This window comes from Mastomys coucha, unplaced genomic scaffold (genome assembly GCF_008632895.1).
Source record: "Mastomys coucha isolate ucsf_1 unplaced genomic scaffold, UCSF_Mcou_1 pScaffold6, whole genome shotgun sequence".
NCBI lineage: Eukaryota > Metazoa > Chordata > Mammalia > Rodentia > Muridae > Mastomys > Mastomys coucha.
In genome coordinates this window covers 24,324,004-24,342,102 of record NW_022196912.1, presented here as the reverse complement: position 1 = coordinate 24,342,102, position 18,099 = coordinate 24,324,004, and the positions used below count along the sequence as shown (strand labels likewise).

The window sequence follows — 18,099 nt, the reverse complement described above, 5'->3', positions numbered from 1 at the left end:
TGGAACTCATTCTGTAGATCGCCTAGGCTGGCCTTGAACTCAGAGATCCGCCTGCCTCTGCCTCCCAAGTGCTGGGATTAAAGGTGTGAGCCACCACCGCCCGGTTTAAAAATTATTTTTATGAGTGTATGTTTGTGTGAGTTTATTTGCACCGCTCGTGTGTAGGTGCTATTGAAGGCCCAAGGTGCTATTCAAGATCCTCTTGAACTCGAAGTAGATGAGGCACCTGCATTCTGGAATCTGAAAGAAGGTTCTCTGCAAGAGTATTAAGCCATCTTTCTCTGTCCCCTTTTTGTTTAAGACAGGTTTCCAGGCTGACCTCAAATTCACTGTGGCCTTGAAGTCTGATTCCTTTGCCACTGCCTTTTAAATGCTGGGTTACAGGCGTGAGCCATCATTCCTAGCATCATAGCCAACAACTTGTCTCAAAAGACAAAACCAACCACCCACTCAAAGGACAAGGAGCATGGCTGAGCTGGTTGAATGCTCGCCTGGCGTGCATGCATGCCTTCGTGAAGCTCTGCCCTCAGTCCCCAGTGTCTCAGATACTACAAGTGTTTGGACACATCTGTAATCCCCAGTACTTGGAAAGCTGAAGCCAGGGGATAGTTAAATTCAGAGTCATCTTTTTTGTGCTGGAGGCGTGTCTCTATGTAGTCCTGGCTGTCCTGGAACTTACTCTGTAGACCAGGCTGGCCTTGAACTCCGAGATCTGCCTGACTGTCCCTCCCTAGTGCTGGAAGTAAAGGCAAAGACTTGTGCCACCACAGCCCGTTGGTGGTTTTTTTTTGTTTTTGTTTTTGTTTGTTTGTTTTTCTGAGACAGGGACTCACTATGTAGTTTAGGCTGGGCTCTGACTACAGAGATCCAACCCTGCTTCCTGACTGAAGGTGTGTTATCACTTTATCTCAAGGTCATCCTTAACAACAGCTCTAGGTTGCATAAAAAAAATGCCAAAAAAAAAGAAAAAAATTTTAGATTATTTGTTACTTTATGTATATGAGTACACTGTAGCTGTCTTCAGACACACCAGAAGAGGGCATCAGATCCCATAACAGACAGTTGTGAACCACCATGTGGTTGCTGGGAATTCAACTCAGGATCTTTGGGAAGAGCAGCCAGTTCTCTTAACTGACTGAGCCATCTCTCCAGTCCAAAATGAAAAAAAATGTTTTTTTTTTTTTCTTTTTCGAGACAGGGTTTTTCTGTATAGCCTCTGTCCCCCAAGTGCTGGGATTAAAGGTGCCCAGCCTAAAATTAAAATCTTATTTTTTTTAAAGATTTATTTATTTTATGTAAGAGCACACCATTGCTTTCTTCAGATAACAGAAGAGAGCATCAGATCCCATTACAGATGGTTGTGAGCCACCATGTGGTTGCTGGGAATTGAACTCAGGACCTCTGGAAGAGCAGTTGGTGCTCTTAACTGCTAAGCCATCTCTCCAGCTGCCCAAAATGAAAATCTTAAGGATGATTTGGATTCAGAATGCTTATGATCACATCCTGACTTAAGTTCTGATGAACTGTTATCTTAAGTAAATGACTTCTTATGCCTCAGCTGTGCTCCCTTGGCTAAGTAACTTAACCTCTCTGTGACTTCCTTTCCTCATCTGTAAGATTTCATATAGATATACTGATCAAACATTAGAAAAGGACACACACCTTTAATCCCAGCATTTGGGAGGCAGAGGCAGGTGGATTTCTGAGTTCGAGGCCAGCCTGGTCTACAGAGTGAGTTCCAGGACAGCCAGGGCTACAGAGAGAAACTCTGTCTCGGGGGTGGGGGGAAGGGGAACAGAAAAGGGCACAACTATTTGTGACATAAATGCCAATTTAGAACTGGGTGTAGTGGTGCATGCCTAAACTCTAGCAGCCTAAACTTCAGAAAGCAGAGGCAGGTCATCCTGGTCTACAGAGTTCTATGACAGCCAGGGATACACACAGAAATCCTGTCTCAAAAAGCCAATAAATAGATAAATTAATGAGTAAATGCCAACTTATGTACTAAGGCTAGGACTTGTGCTGAAGATGGCCTCGAAGCCTTGTTGAAGATAAGCATGTGTTCTAAGACTAAGTTATAGCTCTAGGCCTCGGCTTTCTGCCTTGGTCTTTCTACTTCTGGATCTGAGTGCTGGGGATAAAGACCCACTATTTCTAGTTATGACTTATATTCCTCCTCATTTCTGCCTCAAGTACTACACAAAATACTAGCACTAATGATTCAAGACATGAATAGCTGTTAAAATTGCTTTAATTTTCAAATTATATTTATTTAGGTTTTTATTTTTGAGACAAGGTTTCCTTTTTTTTTTTTTTTTCAGTTTTTCGAGACAGCGTTTCTCTGTGTAGCCCTGGCTGTTCTGGAACTCTCTCTGTAGACCAGGCTGGCCTCGAACTCAGAAATCTGCCCGTCTCTGCCTCCCAAGTGCTGGGATTAAAGGTGTGTGCCACAACTGCCCAGCAAGACAGGATTTCTTTATGTAATCCTGGGACTTTCAGTATAGACCAGGCTGGCCTCAAACTTGAGAGATCTTGCCTTTGCCTCCAGAATGCTGGGATTAAAGGCAAGTTGTCAGCATGCCCAGTTATTATGTATATGTGTATTTTGTCTGTGTGTATGTGTACCACAAGCATGCCTGGTGCCTGAGATCAGAACAGAGCAATGGATATCCTGAGACTAGAGTTACAGATGGGCATGAGCCACCACATGGGTGCTGGGTATCTAACACAGGTCCTCTGGAAAAACAGCCAGTGCTCTTAAGTGCTGACCCACCTCTCCAAATCCAGAAGTTTTTGAAACAAGGCCTCAGTCTGTAACCCTAGCTGTCTTGGAACTCACATGTAGACCAGGCTGGCCTTTAAGTTTATAGCAGCTATCCCTGCTGGGATTAAAGGAGAATTCTGGGAGTGCCGCTATGCCTGGTCTATGAATAAGTTTAATACCTACCCAAATCATCTTGCTCCAAAACACTGGCCTGGAGCTAAACACCTTAGGTTTCCATAGAAAAGTTCAAGTAGGTGACGAAGGTGGCAGAGTGTGGGTTCCTGACCTAAGAGGTAGAGATGCTCAAAGACACAAAGGCAGCAGACTTATGGGAGTAGGGAGTAAGTTTTTTATTGACCCCTGTTCCCTTTCACTGGTCACTGCTCTTGACTCGAAGGACAACAGGCACAGAACTGCAAGGGATCATGCCCAACTCTGTGATCACCAGATCCACGAGCTCAGGGGGAGTCACATCATAGACCAGATTCAACAACCGGAGTGATGGGTGGTTCTGCCAGTTAGCCAGGGCCACCTGGTCTCCCCGCCTACACTGGAGATCATCAGGATCATCTGCAATGAGAAGTGGGCGTCAACATCCTTTTAGAAAAGAGAGCGTGGTTAATCTCTCCACCCTGTCTCCTTTCTGCTCTGCTTACCTAGCTCATTGGAGACAAAGGCATCAGTCTGTACACGTTCACAGAACTTGTATGTTTCACAGCAGACCAGTACTGGAACGTTATGAGCGCGAGCCACCAGGGCCAACTGTGCTGTCCCTACCCGAGACATCACAGATCCATTGGCCAGGAGTGCATGAGCTCCCAATAGCACCTTAGAAACCTGTTTGTTTTAAACAGTTTAGTGTGGAAATGGAAAACAAAAAGTCATGTAATTCAGTATATACTAAAGTTCCCCACTTCTGCCCAGCACAGCAATAGTAAGCAACAAACCTCGCTGGCTGCTCTTAGAAAATAGCTTGCCATCTTTTATCATCACAGAACAGTAAAACTGCCTATTCCTATTAATGGCTGCTACTTTAATATAATGTTCGACAGGGTTTCTTTGTGTAGCCCTGGCTGTCCTGGTACTCACTCTGTAGACCAGGCTAGTCTCGAACTCAGAAATCCACCTACATCTGCCTCCCAAGTGCTGAGATTAAAGGCGTGCGCCACCACTGCCCGGCTCAGTTGCTTTTTCTTTCTCTCTTTTTTAAGAAAGAATTTATTTATTTATGTATTACATTAATTAATTAATTAATTAATTTAGTGCTCTGCTGCACGTGCACCCAAATGCCAGAAGAAGGCATCAGATTGCCTTATAGATAGTCATGAGCCACCATGTGGTTGAACTCATGACCTCTGGAAGAACAGCCAGTAGTTAAGCTCTTTACTGGTTGAGCTATCTCACCAGCCATATCTGTTGGCTTTTTGAGACAGGGTTTCCCTGTGTAGCCCTGGCTGTCCTGGAACTTACTCTGTAGACCAGGCTGGCCTCGAACTCAGAGATCCGCCTGCCTCTGCCTCCTGAATGCTGCCCCCAGAAGCTTAGTTGCTTCTTCCTAGTAAGGATAAGTGTTTGGTGTGGTGGCTCACACCTTTGATCCCAGTATTTGGGAAGAAAAGACAGGCAGATCCCTGTGGATTTCAGGCCAGCCAAGACTACACAATGAATCTTTTGACTCCTCTCCTCCCCCCACAAAAAGGCTACGCCGAGTACCCTATCTCCCCAAAACATAAATAAACAATCAAATACATAAATAAATAAGAGGTAAGGGCCACTGAGGTGGCTCACTGGGTAAAGTCACTGTGGAGCCTGCCATTCTGAATTTCTATCCTCAGGACATAAATGGTGGAAAGAAAGAACTGATTCAGTCGTGTATGGTGGCAGGTGATTTCTTGTGAGTTCAAGGCCAGCCTGGTCTACAAATCAAGCTCTAGGACAGCCAGGACTACAGGACTTGTGTACAAAGAAACCTTGTCTCAACAAAACAACAATAAACCAAAAAACCAAAACCAAACCAAACCAAAACAAAAAGAGAGAAAGAGAAAGAAAGAAAAGAGAAAAAGAACTGACTCTTCTGAATGGTCTCCTGACTTCCACATAGTAACGGGGCACACTGCCTTTGCCTAACCTCACCCCCCAGCACCCTCAGTATTCCCTGTCACAATAAATAAATGAAAAAAAAAAAAAGAACAAAAGGTAAGACTATTATGCTGGTGTTACTATATCATTCTCTTTTTCTCTGATATTCTTTTCCTGTGAGAACCCTCACCTCTGGGAGCACATAGGAGGCTGCAGGAATCAGCAGATAGGAGGTAGGGATCCCAGCACGGACAAGAGAGTGAAGCATATGCCTTCCTTCCAGTCGGGGCCGGCTGTCTACCACCACCACCCGAAACCGCCTGCCCTCGACCCAGGCCTCTTGGAGAATTCTTGATACCAGAGATGAGCTAGGTACGGATGGAAAAGAGATGTTATTAACGTGACTGGCTGATAGCCAGCCTGTCTGCAAAGGCAAGGGCAGCCTTTTCTTCTGACGTCACCCTCCCCAGTTTTGTCACTCGGGTGTTGACCATACCATCCATACACCAGGATCACGTCCCCGTTACTGATCTTCTTAGAAGCAAATCGTGAGATTGCCTGAGCTGCAAGCACAATCTTCTCTTGCACATACCGATCGATGGCTTCCCTAAGTTCTGACTTGGCCTAAATGTTGAGAGAACATGGATGCAGTTCACTCTCTGGTTGGCATGCCATACATGCCAAGCATGGTGGCACACACCTTTGATCCCAGCACTCAGGAAACAAGGGGGAATCTCTGAATTCGAGGCCAACTTGGCCCATTTATTGATCTCTAGGCCAGCCCGGATGACATAGACTGTTTTATGACATTTGCTTGCATGCGCATATTTAACAATGGGTCTGTGTGCAAGTGCTTAAGTGCTTCCCTAAGCCATGATTAAGTCCTGTAGCATGTCCATACATGTCTACTGGGAGGTCAGAACATGCAGCTTCTCCTAATCACAGGTGCATGCCTTTCCCACTCCCAGAATCCTTCATCACCTCCTCTTCCCGCTTGGAACTGCTCATGCCAGTGACCTCCTTGTTAAGGAACTTGATGGCGTTGCACATACTTGCCGACATGGGGCGGCACTGGGTCAGGAAGCTGCAACAACAATACCTCAGGTTTGTGCAACTGGTTAGGACTTAAAGAGAGAGAAAGAGCAAGATGAAAGTAGAGAAGGGCATCAGAAAGAACCACCAGGTAAGGTGCAAATGGACCTGCATGACTGTGCTCACCTGATGTAGGGTTTTAGTTTATTTACAAGATCCCTGGAGAGTTCCTCACTGGGAGGTGTTGTGTAATCCTGAATCACCTAGAGAATACAAAATGCCTCTTAAGGAAGGTCTCTAATACGAGACAGAGACAAGCTTCATTTGCTAGGGAAGTGTTCAGATTGTGAGAGTCATTGCTTCTTTGTCCCAGAGAGGACCATCATGCTGGGGCAGCCTTAGGGTCACAGAGAATAGAATTGGACGTACCTGCTGCAGGGCGTGAAGCAGTGCGATGCACCGGGCATTGGAGCCACTGACAAGGCCCTGGGAGTACTGCAGACCGAGTCGCACCATGGCTGGGTGGATCACAGAGGATGGGATGCTGATGGGATGGCGGTGTCACATACTTTTTAAGGGAACTTGAGTACCTCTTGGTCCCTGCCCTTCCTGAGAAGGACCTGCCTTCACTAGCAGGAGCTCCCCCATTTCCTGCACCTTTGCCTTGAGTTTGTACCCCACCCACCCACACATCCCATCTCAAAGTTCCAGTTACTTTTAACACTGAGTTCCTTAATCTCTTCTCAGACTTAAAAGTTACGACGCCAAGATCCTACCTCATGTACTGGGTCAAGGAGCTTTGTCTGCTGTACTGGGGTAGGTGGGAGAAGAGACTGACTTTGGATCCGTAATCCTTTCGTGTAGGAACCTAGACGAAACAAGAGGAAGTAATCAAACAGGACTAGGTGGGAAATGAGGTAAACACATTCTTTGACCCCAGTACTCTGGGGGTCAGAGCTTTTCCAGACCTGTTCTTTGCCCAGGGCAGTTCTCCAGGTACCAAACCCACTTCCTACCTGTTGTCGATCTGGCTTTCTAAGGAGCCTCCTCAGAAGTGTGGGGTCATCAGCCTGGGTGTGCTCGGGGACACGTTTCCCTCCTGAAAGTTAAGGAGATGCTTTCAAGACTCGAGAGAGGTAATATGATCAGTATGTAGGGGACAGCATGGCTTGCACGGAGTGGGAAGACAGAGCTGGGGGAGTCACAACAAGGGCAGAGATGGAGTTCACAGAAAAACTGTAAACTCTGTCTCCCAAGGAAAGCATGGGAGCCCGTGTTGGCAGGAGAATTGGGGTAACTGGAGTGTGAACATGAAGAGGAGATAGATACCTGAGGTGGCTTCTCCAGCTGTGCTGGGGCAGGCCTGAGGAGGGGGGCCTCCTTGTTCCCCTTTTCTTGCCTGTTTCAGGGCCCGTTCTGCCTCCTGTTTGGCTCTCCTTTCGGCTCGAAGTTCTGCCTTACTCCGGCCAGCTGGAAGTTTCTCCCCAGCAGTACCTCCCAACTGACTACCAGGTCCTGGGTGTTCTCTGATTGGGTCTATGAAAGACAGAGGGAAGAGGTGCCCAAGCCCTAGGATGGTGATCTCTTTGCCCCAACCAAAGTCTACCTTTTACCTTATCTATTTTTTTTTTCCTTTTTTGACTGAGGCTGGAATTCACCAGAGATTCACCTGTCTCTGCCTCCTTAGTGCTGGGGTTAAAAGGTGTGCTGTGAGCCACCACCAGCCACTATCACCTGGCTCTGCCTCTTCCAAGTAACCTTTTTTGTACTTGCTCAAATCAACTTTGTTCTATCTCCCTTTGCAAATCCCTCAACCAGCATCCTACCCCCAGACTTTTAAAGAGTCCCCGCACCTTGACGTTGAGCTGCAGATACAGCAGAGCCAATTTCTTGGTCTGCTCCCTTTTCCTCCTTCCGTTTCTTCTTCTGCTGTTTCTTTTCTTTACGAAGCTGAAGCTTCTCTTCTTGGGTCAACTCCCGCCCGGCTGCCTGAGACACAGACACGGCAACTGCTCTACCCCAGGCAATTCCAAAGGTGTATCAACGATACTGGATGCTTACTAGATTCCCACCAGGTTAAGTTTCTAACACTCTCTGACTTCTATTACAAGTCTACATAAGTAAAGAGAGAAACTTCTTCAGAGTCATAGTCACACACTGTTAAGGTCTGTAAAATCTCCTAGTTCTACTAAGAGATGAACTGAAAAGGGTGGGAGATGGGGCCGAATGAAGGTGACACGGCTTTCTGTGTAGCTCTTGACAGGCGACTTGGGAGGTCTCTCTCCCTCACTTACCCCGGGCCGAGGAGAGAGTTCGGTCTTCATCTCGGATCTCGATTCTGCATCAGAAAACAGGGCACAGAGTGAGCCAGAGAGGCTCCGGGAGGACTTGGGGAGACTCGTCGGCGCAGCTGGCTGCTGGGTTGGCATGACCACAGCTCGGCTGCCGGGCGCGAGGCGCTCCGGGATCCGCGTGGGGACGCACTGCGCGGCAGGATCAAAGGGCAGGCGGGGGAGGAAAAGGGTCAGTCACCCTTCTGAGAACAGCCGGCAAGCAGCACCCGGCTGCGCCCTAGATCTTGTAAACCAGAGTCCCCCGATGCGCAGAAACCCAGCGGCAAGGCCCCAAAATGCTCGGTACCCTGCACCAGAGAGATCCAGTGCTCATCTGCTCTTCTACCACTTGGTGCATCTAGCCCTTCACTCACCTTCGCGAACGGCCACCGCCACCGCAGCCATGACTGTGGGTCCTAGGCTCCTCCCGCCGAGGTCACTCACACTACAGCGCCACCTGGGCTGCTGGCTTCCCTGACTCCTCCCGCGGAGTCAATACCCAGCGGACTACAACTTCCGGCGTGCACTGCGTCCCGCCCCGGACTACGGGTCGCGGAGAGGACCAAAGCATGTTGGGTTCTCAATTAGGAGAGTCTCCGGCCCTCGACTACAGCTCCCAGCATGCTGAGGTTGCAGCTCGCTGAGCCGACGTCCTACAGCCTTCCCACCTCCGAGTTCAGGCCCACCAAAATGGCGAGCTGGGCTGCGGAGACGCGCTGAGTGGAGGAGGCTAGCGAGCAGAGCCACTGCGGCGCTGGTAGCACGGAGCTCTGCCTTAGGGAACATGCACTTTTCCATTCCGGAAACGGAGTCCCGCAGCGGGGACAGCGGCGGCTCCGCCTACGTGGTGAGGAGCTGCTAGAGCTGGGCCGGGGCGGGGATAACGGGCCAGAGCTCTCGGAGCGGCCTCCAGCCTTCGACCCTCAGCTGAAGGCATCTCATGTCTCAGCTTCATACTGAAGTCAACCCGAGCTCCAATAGGTTCTTTGGGCGATTGCTCTCCCTGGACAGGCCGCGACTGCTCTGGTGGTGGGCATTACTGTCATCTGCGGTAGGGATACTGCCGCACAAGCGCCCGAGTTTCCTCTGGACTGGGCCTTCTGCTTGGAACCCGGTCCTGGGGAAATCCCGAGAAGTCTCGGGGCGTTGCGCAGACCGATCTGTCAGTGCAATTTCCGGACAGGTTTCTGGGGCAAGAGGTGGTTTGGACGTCGACCCTGAGATGTTTGCCTGCTTTTGTGTCCTCAGGCCTATAACATTCACGTGAATGGAGTCCTGCACTGTCGGGTGCGCTACAGCCAGCTTCTGGGGCTGCACGAGCAGGTGGGAATAGCACCCCTGTCTAGATAGATAAAGCTTCAAGCCCTTCCATACCCATGGTCATTAATCCCCTTTCATTACATCACCCTATAATCACTGCTACAGTGGAAGGTGGACTTTGTTAGCGTGACAGACACTTCCGGAAACTCTGAGCAGCTTGTCTCTTACAGTTCCTGCTCTTCTCTATATTCACACATCCTTCCTTCTCTGAGCTGTCTGGTTTTTCATCCTTTGCCCCTGCATGGAAAAACTGAACCCTGCTAGCTAAAGCACATCCCTTCTGTCACCTAAGCTATACCTTGGAAATTCTTTCCCCCTATTAATACAAACCATTCACTGATTTCACTGATTTGTGTGTTCTTGGTCTCTTCAGTGTATAAGATGTTCAGTGGCCATGTACCACTGATGCAATGTATCCCTTCCTCACCAGATAGTGAGCTCTGTATTTAAGTCTCTAGAGAGCCTTGTTTCTACTAGCTGTCAGTCCTGAGCAAGTTACCTAATTTCTTCGGGTCTCAGTTTCTCCGGATGAAAAATAGATTCTTAGATCAGCAAAGTCCCTTCAACACACTGAGTATACTATGACTTTATTATTTGTGCACATAAGTGTTCCCTATAAATGTTCTCTACTGAACAGTCTTGCTATATAAATCAAAGGGCTCCCAGACTCTATGAAAACCCACCCCATAATGTGAAGGTGCTCATACACATTAACACATACAAGAATTTATACCTAAGACCCTTGGGGGTCCTGACTCTGTCAAAGTCATCTTTTGTCACATGACTTTTAAGAGTTGTTACAGGAACCCAGGAGGACTTGGGTGAATCTCAGTTGTCACCTCTCAGTTCCTGGGTTTATGTGAAGAATTGTATCTCTTTCTCTACATAGCTTCGGAAGGAGTATGGGGCCAATGTGCTTCCTGCATTCCCCCCAAAGAAGCTTTTCTCTTTGACCCCTGCAGAGGTAGAACAGAGGAGAGAGCAGTTAGAGAAGTACATGCAAGCTGGTGAGTGTGTGGATGAACTCTAGGCTGGTTTGAGAGCCTCAGGGAGAGATTAAATCAGGTGGCTCTGTCAAATGCCCCATCTTAAAGGTTAGATTTAGGAAGTCTCTTGTGTTATTTAACCAGCATTTTTAAAGTTTCCATATTAGTGAAGCAATGTGGAAATTTATCTCTATGAGATATACTAGTGTAATACTAGAATTAAGAGTAATTTGTGGGGAGAACTTTGCATCTGATGTGCTTTAGATTAACATCATTGTTATTTCCCTAGTTCTGTAGACTGGACTCAACTAGATGGCAGCCAAGGGTGGGGCAGGTGAAGAATTTATGCAAACAGTGTGTGAGGTGAGGCCAGCTGGGGGTGTGGCAGGCCACCGGCAGCCCAGGAAATGGGGTTGGGGGACATACAACGACGAGGACTTGGGCGGGGAAGCCAAGAGTGTGAGTCTTAAGTTACTAGAATTTGTTCTCTTGACCCCACAGTTCGGCAAGACCCGTTGCTTGGGAGCAGTGAGACCTTTAATAGCTTTCTACGTCGGGCCCAACAGGTAAGGCTTTGGGTAGAACCCATATTTGAGAGGACCTAATGAAGGACCATGTCATTTTAATTGAACGGTTATTTCCTGGTACCTTTGGTTTTTTTTTAAAAAAATGGAACAAACCTTCTACTGTACCACTGAAGTCAAGAAAAGGCCAGCCTTTATTTAAGGATGATACCAGAGGGAGTTAGGAAAGTGGGGTGCATCTGAGCTGGACCCTAGACCTCCATTAACAAGGCAGTGCCCCCTCCCCCACCTCCTTTGTCCATACAGGAGACCCAGCAGGTCCCTACAGAAGAGGTTTCCCTGGAAGTGCTGCTCAGCAATGGCCAGAAGGTTCTGGTCAGTGTGCTAACTTCTGACCAGACAGAAGACGTCCTGGAGGTGAGGTGCTTGTTGAAGACAGCCCAAGTGCCCAGGGTACACTAGGTTCTGTACTAAAATAGCTGGTTGGTTAAGTTGTACTTCCTGTTCCTAGGCTGTGGCTGCAAAGCTGGATCTTCCAGATGACTTGATTGGATATTTTAGTCTCTTCCTTGTTCGAGAAAAAGAAGATGGAGCCTTTTCTTGTGAGTGTCGCTGGCCTTTACTGCTTGCGCTTCAGGCAGTGAGTTCCTGATGTCAGAATGGGACATTTCCTCCCAGCACGTCCATGGCTTTCCTTCCTCTTTAGTCTGATCACACGTTCCTTGTTCCCTTTTTTAATCTGTAGTTGTACGGAAGCTGCAGGAGTTTGAGCTGCCTTATGTATCTGTCACCAGTCTTCGGAGTCAAGAGTATAAGATTGTGCTCAGAAAGAGGTCAGAGCTGAGCCTTAAAGCAGGAGAGGGCATGGGCTGGATGAAGTAGCTTTATCTTGCCAAGGGAACAGCAGTGGATGCTGTCCCTACACCTCCCACCCCTCTCCTACTGTTCCACCATTAATTACCCATAGTTGCAATTGTTTGCTTGCCCATTTTCCAATCTACTTTTGCTTAGCCCCATTACCCATTTCCACCTTTTGGCCTCAGTTACTGGGACTCTGCCTATGACGACGATGTCATGGAGAACCGGGTTGGCCTGAACCTGCTTTATGCACAGGTGAGTTTGGAGCTGCCTCAGAACCCTTGCCCTAAAGAGACTCTGGTATTCCACTTTCCCAAGAAAACTCCACGACTGGTTCCCATTTTGTGAGGAAGTTCCTAGAACACGGTCCAAGGTCCTGACACTGACTCTGTCAACTGATAAGGTCAAGGTCTCACTGCAGTTAGCTCTCAGCGGTGCTGACAGAGCATGCTTGGATCACTTCACTGGAAGCACTAACTGGGACCCCCAACTTTCCATTCATTGTCTCCACTGTATGTAGACGGTGTCAGACATTGAGCATGGCTGGATCCTGGTTACCAAAGAGCAGCACCGGCAGCTCAAATCTTTACAAGAGAAGGTCTCAAAAAAGGAGGTGCGCAGTTTTCTCCTTTGTCTCCCTGCAAGGGTTACTAGCTCTGAGCTACTCCCTGCAGATCTTGTAACTAAGCACACCTGGTAACCATTTTTCAGTTCTTGCGGCTGGCCCAAACTCTGCGGCACTATGGCTATCTGCGCTTTGATGCCTGTGTGGCTGACTTTCCAGAAAAGGATTGCCCTGTTGTGGTCAGTGCAGGCAACAGTGAGCTCAGTCTCCAGCTGCGACTACCGGGCCAGCAACTCCGTGAAGGCTCCTTCCGGGTTACCCGAATGCGATGCTGGCGGGTCACCTCCTCTGTGAGTTTCTTTCTAGTTATGTTCCTATTACTGGCCTGGAACTGTATAGCCCAGTTGTCTTGGAACTCATGAACCTCCCACCTCAGCTTTCCAATGGCTGGTGTTGGCCTTCTTCTGTGACTGGGCTTTTCTCAGTTCTTGTGGCTGGCCCAAACTCTGGCTATCTGCACTTTGATGCCTGTGTGGCTGACTTCCCAGAGAAAGTCAGAACGATGGGAGGCATTTTGAGATGGAGATCTGACAAGCCGTAAGCTTCCAGGCTGCAGAGGTCCCACAACTTGACAGAGATGAATTCAGCCTGAACCCTATTCCTCTTCTAGGTGCCACTCCCCAGTGGGGGCACAAGCAGTCCAAGCCGGGGTCGGGGTGAGGTGCGCCTGGAACTGGCTTTTGAATACCTCATGAGCAAGGACCGGTTACAATGGGTCACCATCACCAGCCCACAGGTATGAGCCCACCCTCGGAGCTCTTATGGAGCCTTCAGGTCCCCAAGTCTAGGCTTGGGTGGGGATGACTTGTCTAGTCAGACTGAGCCTTCTTCTTACCCTCAGGCTATCATGATGAGCATCTGCCTGCAGTCCATGGTAGATGAGCTGATGGTGAAGAAATCTGGGGGCAGTATCAGGAAGGTAATTGACAGAGACTGAGCAGCTGAGTGGCTGTGCTCTCCTGATTTGTCCTAGGAATAAGGTTTCTCTTGGGAGGATCGGGAAGTGGTTGGGCTCTGAAGTGAATTTTCCTGTCTTTATCAATCTGTCCTCAGATGCTGCGTCGGCGGGTGGGGGGCACCCTGAGACGTTCAGACAGCCAGCAAGCAGTGAAGTCCCCACCATTGCTCGTAAGTTAATTGTCAGTTAACACCTTTGGCTCCCAGCTCAGCCTTGCCTTCTCTTTGCTCCTAAATCTAACTGTTCTGCCTCCTTCCCTGCAGGAGTCACCAGACGCCAGCCGGGAATCCATGGTCAAACTCTCAGTGAGTTACAGGGTTGGTGAGGTTGCCTGTAGGGCCTCACAGACTGCCACCCTCTGACCCTCCTCCCACCTCTGTTACAGAGTAAACTGAGTGCTGTGAGCTTGCGAGGGATTGGCAGTCCCAGCACAGATGCCAGTGCCAGTGCCGTCCACGGCAATTTCGCCTTCGAGGGCATTGGAGATGAGGATCTGTAATCTCAGCTGCCTGGATGTCTGCCCTCTACCTGAGAGATTTATACAAACTTGCCCTGTGCCTATGCTCCCAAGTTAGGGGAGTCTTTTCCTACTCCCTTCCTACTTCTCCTGTTCCTCTTGGCCAGGGGCCTCCTAACCGTACTGTACCTTCCCTTCCCTTTCCTGGGCTGGCTACACAGATCATTGTCTCTTTTTCAGAGCTAGCCCTTGATGCCAAATTAGCATTTAGTATTTTGCACAAAGTTCAAGGGACCGTGGCTACCTGCCTTGGAGAGGAACTATAGCACTCCATGGATTGCTTCTGGCTTTTCAGGGCCAGGCCATGGGCAGAGGTCTGTGAACGGTCTGAACAGCCCCATCATTAAACACAGCCTGATTGCCGCCTACCTTTGGTTCCCTCTCACTGGCCCTGTCACAAGGGGTAAGACCTAAATAGTTGCCATTGCCAATTCAGCATAGACATGGCTCTGTTAGTGTTTCCTTTATTATAAAGCACTGAAATAAGTTAAAACAGTAAAAGGCTGGGCAGCTCCCAACCAGTTCATCCGTGGCCCCTGGGAGCAATGGCGGTGAATCCAAGGTCCTAATCACTTAGCTCATCTGGTACATGGGCTAAGACAAGGCCCCCTGGTCTATATGGCCCCCTGACCATGGGATTCAGGCTGGTCCATATAGTGCCTAGGTTAGTCTGTGTGGAGCCCCTGACCAGCGGGGGAGAAAGGGAAAGGTGGTTTCTAGTCCATTTGTATAAAATGCAGGAGGTGTAGGGCTAATTCCTAGGGCCCCATGTAAAAGAACCTAGTTCAAGGAGAGTCTGAGTGAAGAGCCCTGCTACCAGTAGCACCCAGGGCTGCTGGACCCCGAGTGCTCAAAACAGAGGGTGGGCTATGAGGTGGGGCCCAGCCCTCAGGGGCAGAGAGACCAGGCCCTCCTGCTCCACCATGGCCATGCACCTTCTGATGACGCTTGTAGTTGTCCCAGTGGCCTGTGGTGTAGGCGCAGGTGGCACAGCGGAAGGGCTTCTCGCCCGTGTGTCGCAGCATATGACGTTTGAGGTTCATGCTCTGGTTGCAGCTGTAGTTGCAAAGGCTACACCGAAAAGGTTTGTCACCAGAGTGGATGCGACCATGACGCTTGAGGTTGGCCAGGTTGCCACAGGCATACGGACAGAGGGGGCACTTGTAGGGCTTTTCTCCTGTGTGGACTCGCTGGTGCCGTTTCAGGTTATCCAGATGAGCAGAGGCATATGGACAGCGGGCACAACGGAAGGGTTTCTCACCACTGTGAGTCTTCATGTGCCGAGCCAGGTGGTTGGGGTAGTGAGTGGCAAAGGGGCATAAACTACAGGCAAAGCCTTTGTCACTCGGGCCCTGGGGTCCCCCACTGGCACCCCCTCCTGCCTCCCCTCGCATGCATCGCCCACACATGGCAGTTCCCAACCTGCTGCCCTCACCCTCCTCCAGTTCTTGTCCACAGCCCCGGCAGGTCCAAGGGAACAGCAGCTCTGGCAGTGGTTCTGATCCAGTTCCACATAAACCCTCCCCTTCACCCCGCAACTGCCCACAGTCTGGCAGGAAACTGGCACCACCTGGTGGTACATGGAGACTCAAGTCTGGAAGGATCAGAGCATCTGTGGGAACAATGAGATACGGGCCATTAATCCAAGTGTCCCTAATGCTACCTACCCATGTCCTAAGATCTCTGGTGTTCTTTTTACCTTCTGATCGCCGGGGCATTGTCCCCTCCTGCTCTGTGGGACTGGGAGGCCGGGTTGGTCGTGGAGCACAGCATCGAAAGCCACAGGTTGGGCAGGGAGGAGTGGGAGGCCCTGTGTGGGTACGCTGATGCCGCCTCAGGTTGCCCAGGCTGCTGCAGGCAAAGGGGCAGTGGGGACAGCGGTAGGGCTTCTCGCCAGTATGGGTGCGGGTATGTCGTGTCAGGTTGACGAGCTGGGCTGAGGCGTAGGGGCAGCGGCCACAGCGGAACGGCTTCTCCCCGCTGTGTGTCTGCATGTGCCGCTTCAGGTGGCTCGAGTAGTGGGACACGAAGGCGCAGAGCCGGCATGAGTACAGTAGCCGTGGGGGCAGCGGGGGCCCCCCACCCGGCCCTCCTGCCCCACAACACGGCCCCTCACCTGTCGGCCCCCCACACAGCTGACAGGCTGGGCCTGGCCTCTCACCCCTGGCCTCCCCTGGACCCCTTGCTGGCTCCTCAACTTCACTCTCCGCACTTAGTGCGCGGCCACCCCCAGACTCGTCGTCACTCAGCCCATAGGGAAGTCCAGGTCTGGCCCCTTGAGAGTCTCCTGGTGAAACAGATGTACGGAAAAAAACCGTCAACATGGCTCAAGGCTGAGTTCCAAAGTCTCATTTCTCACATGTAGACCCACTTATTCTGCCTCATCCCCGATGTAGTTCTACCTCTCCGAGCCTAGTTACTAACACTAAGGCTGACATATCATTTCCAACAAATGGAAAATATCACGAGCTTGAAATGGGGTGCAGGCTGATGTGAAGCAACATTAATTCTTGAGGTAAGTAAAAATACAAAGACCCCGAGATCTTTTTTTGTAAGCTCTGGTTTAGTAAGGTTCCTTTTTATATAAGGCTTATTATGAAATGAAAGCCTCAAGTAGGCACAATTGGGAAAAAGTGGGAACAATGTAGTGCAAATTACACAGAAAGGGCAGATTCTTCTATATGGTTTTTCTCTGACTTTAAAAAATGCCCAAGAAATAAGTGAGAGACTTACGGGTAGAAACTGAAACCTCAGTACAAAAAGGATCTGCTGCTACTGGTCAAAAAGAGTTTTAAGAGTAGCTTATTTAAATAATTCCCTTCCATGAACCTCTTGAGGTGCACATAAGAAATGGGGTTACCCACCCTTGTATTCACATCACCTTTAGCCCAGACCCAGAACTTCACCTCAGCGAAATGATGCTGCTGAGAGACCTTTACAGAGTTCTAGGTTGTAGAAAGAGTGGTGTTTTGGTCGCTGGCACCGCCTTCTACAGGGCTTGAGTTACCAATAGCCACTAATCCTTAACCCACGACCCTTAAACACACCTTCAGAGTCTCTCTCAAAGCCCATGAGCTGGTCGTTGTGGCCGTCACCTTCCTCCTCTTCCTCTTCCTCTTCAAACTCCAGATCTTGGCCTAGTAGCAAATCGCTCTCCAACACCAGGGCCCCAGGACCTTCGTCGAAGGAATCTTCAGGATCCACTAAAGAGGGGAGGGTGCTTGTGGAATCTCCCTCCCAAGCCGTAGCCATAATCCGAACCAGAGAGCCAACTGTGGTGAACTGCACTTCCCGTACTCGATGACCCTTAGGTTCCTTTAATACTTTGGAAGGGAGCTAAGATCCCAGATCATCCGCCCCTAACCCTCAGGAGTACCCCTCCACCCTGACCTGAGCCCACTCTACTGACCCCACCCCTGTTCCTCCCCGATCAAGGCCCCTGACCCCTGACCTTTGACCCCCTCGCATTTCACGGGCTGTGGATGGCTTTGCTTCCTTCGGGGCATCGTGACCGGCTCCAGCCCGACGCGCCTCCGGCCCGAGGCCGCCCGGCCCCGCCCCTCCCAGTTCGGCCCAGCCGTCGGTCCTTGCTCTTAGGATCCACGAGTCGCCCCCATACACCGGTGCGGGCCCTGGGCAGCCCCTGGCCCTGGCCCCGGAGCCCAGCTCAGGTCGCTCCCGCCGCCGCCGCCACTTCCATTCATGGAGCCCCCTACCCCCCTCCGAAGACCAGCTGGTACCTCCGTACCCGCTTCCGCTTCCGCCACCGTAGAGCCACACGGGACGCGTAGTTCAAGGGCCGTACAACAGGAGCGCAGCCGCAGCATGACCAGGAAGTGATTGTGAGGCGCTGCTAGCCGACCAATCAGAAGCTGAATAAGTAACCCGACCAGCCAACCAGGCAAAAGGCACCCTGCCCCCTCTGCATACGAACTAGGAAGTCACGCCTGAAGGCGAACAGCGCCAGGATGGCCACCAGCGGGCTGCTTGCTCAAGAGTTAACTACTACTTCCAGCTCCTGCTCCACACTCACTGCTCCCCTCCAGAAGCTCGAGACTCACACACATGCATACACCAACAGCTCCCCCATACGGGGCCAGGGT

At 50.2% G+C, this 18,099-nt stretch overlaps 3 protein-coding genes across 5 annotated transcripts; 1 reads left to right on the top strand and 2 right to left on the bottom strand.

Annotated features, from left to right (window-relative positions):
* Positions 1–3,095: 3,095 nt before the first annotated feature.
* Eif2b4 (eukaryotic translation initiation factor 2B subunit delta) lies at positions 3,096–8,724 on the bottom strand. 3 transcript variants are annotated; one of them, XM_031356857.1, is made up of 13 exons: positions 8,583–8,724; positions 8,170–8,358; positions 7,729–7,864; positions 7,205–7,411; positions 6,892–6,974; positions 6,652–6,743; positions 6,305–6,419; positions 6,062–6,138; positions 5,825–5,927; positions 5,340–5,467; positions 5,034–5,211; positions 3,421–3,601; positions 3,096–3,334 (listed from the first exon to the last, which is right to left on the bottom strand). In XM_031356857.1, exons 2-13 carry the CDS (start codon positions 8,302–8,304, stop codon positions 3,135–3,137), a joined length of 1,635 nt encoding a protein of 544 aa, XP_031212717.1. In that variant the 5' UTR covers positions 8,305–8,358; positions 8,583–8,724; the 3' UTR covers positions 3,096–3,134. The 3 variants fall into 3 exon arrangements, with proteins under 3 accessions (XP_031212717.1, XP_031212718.1, XP_031212719.1); XM_031356858.1 differs by having other exon boundaries at positions 8,170–8,213; XM_031356859.1 differs by lacking the exons at positions 6,892–6,974; positions 7,205–7,411; positions 7,729–7,864; positions 8,170–8,358; positions 8,583–8,724 and having other exon boundaries at positions 6,305–6,393; positions 6,652–6,719.
* Positions 8,725–8,807: 83 nt separating this feature from the next.
* Snx17 (sorting nexin 17) lies at positions 8,808–14,364 on the top strand. The gene is made up of 15 exons (XM_031356865.1): positions 8,808–9,055; positions 9,457–9,531; positions 10,418–10,535; positions 11,016–11,080; positions 11,345–11,455; positions 11,550–11,640; positions 11,784–11,871; positions 12,082–12,151; positions 12,417–12,509; positions 12,608–12,811; positions 13,132–13,257; positions 13,363–13,440; positions 13,575–13,649; positions 13,743–13,784; positions 13,865–14,364. The coding sequence occupies exons 1-15, from the start codon at positions 8,993–8,995 to the stop codon at positions 13,976–13,978; spliced, it is 1,413 nt and encodes a 470-aa protein (XP_031212725.1). The 5' UTR covers positions 8,808–8,992; the 3' UTR covers positions 13,979–14,364.
* An 80-nt stretch (positions 14,365–14,444) lies between these two features.
* Znf513 (zinc finger protein 513) lies at positions 14,445–17,776 on the bottom strand. The gene is made up of 4 exons (XM_031356863.1): positions 17,448–17,776; positions 17,044–17,199; positions 15,696–16,283; positions 14,445–15,608 (listed from the first exon to the last, which is right to left on the bottom strand). The coding sequence occupies exons 1-4, from the start codon at positions 17,500–17,502 to the stop codon at positions 14,782–14,784; spliced, it is 1,626 nt and encodes a 541-aa protein (XP_031212723.1). The 5' UTR covers positions 17,503–17,776; the 3' UTR covers positions 14,445–14,781.
* Positions 17,777–18,099: the final 323 nt, after the last annotated feature.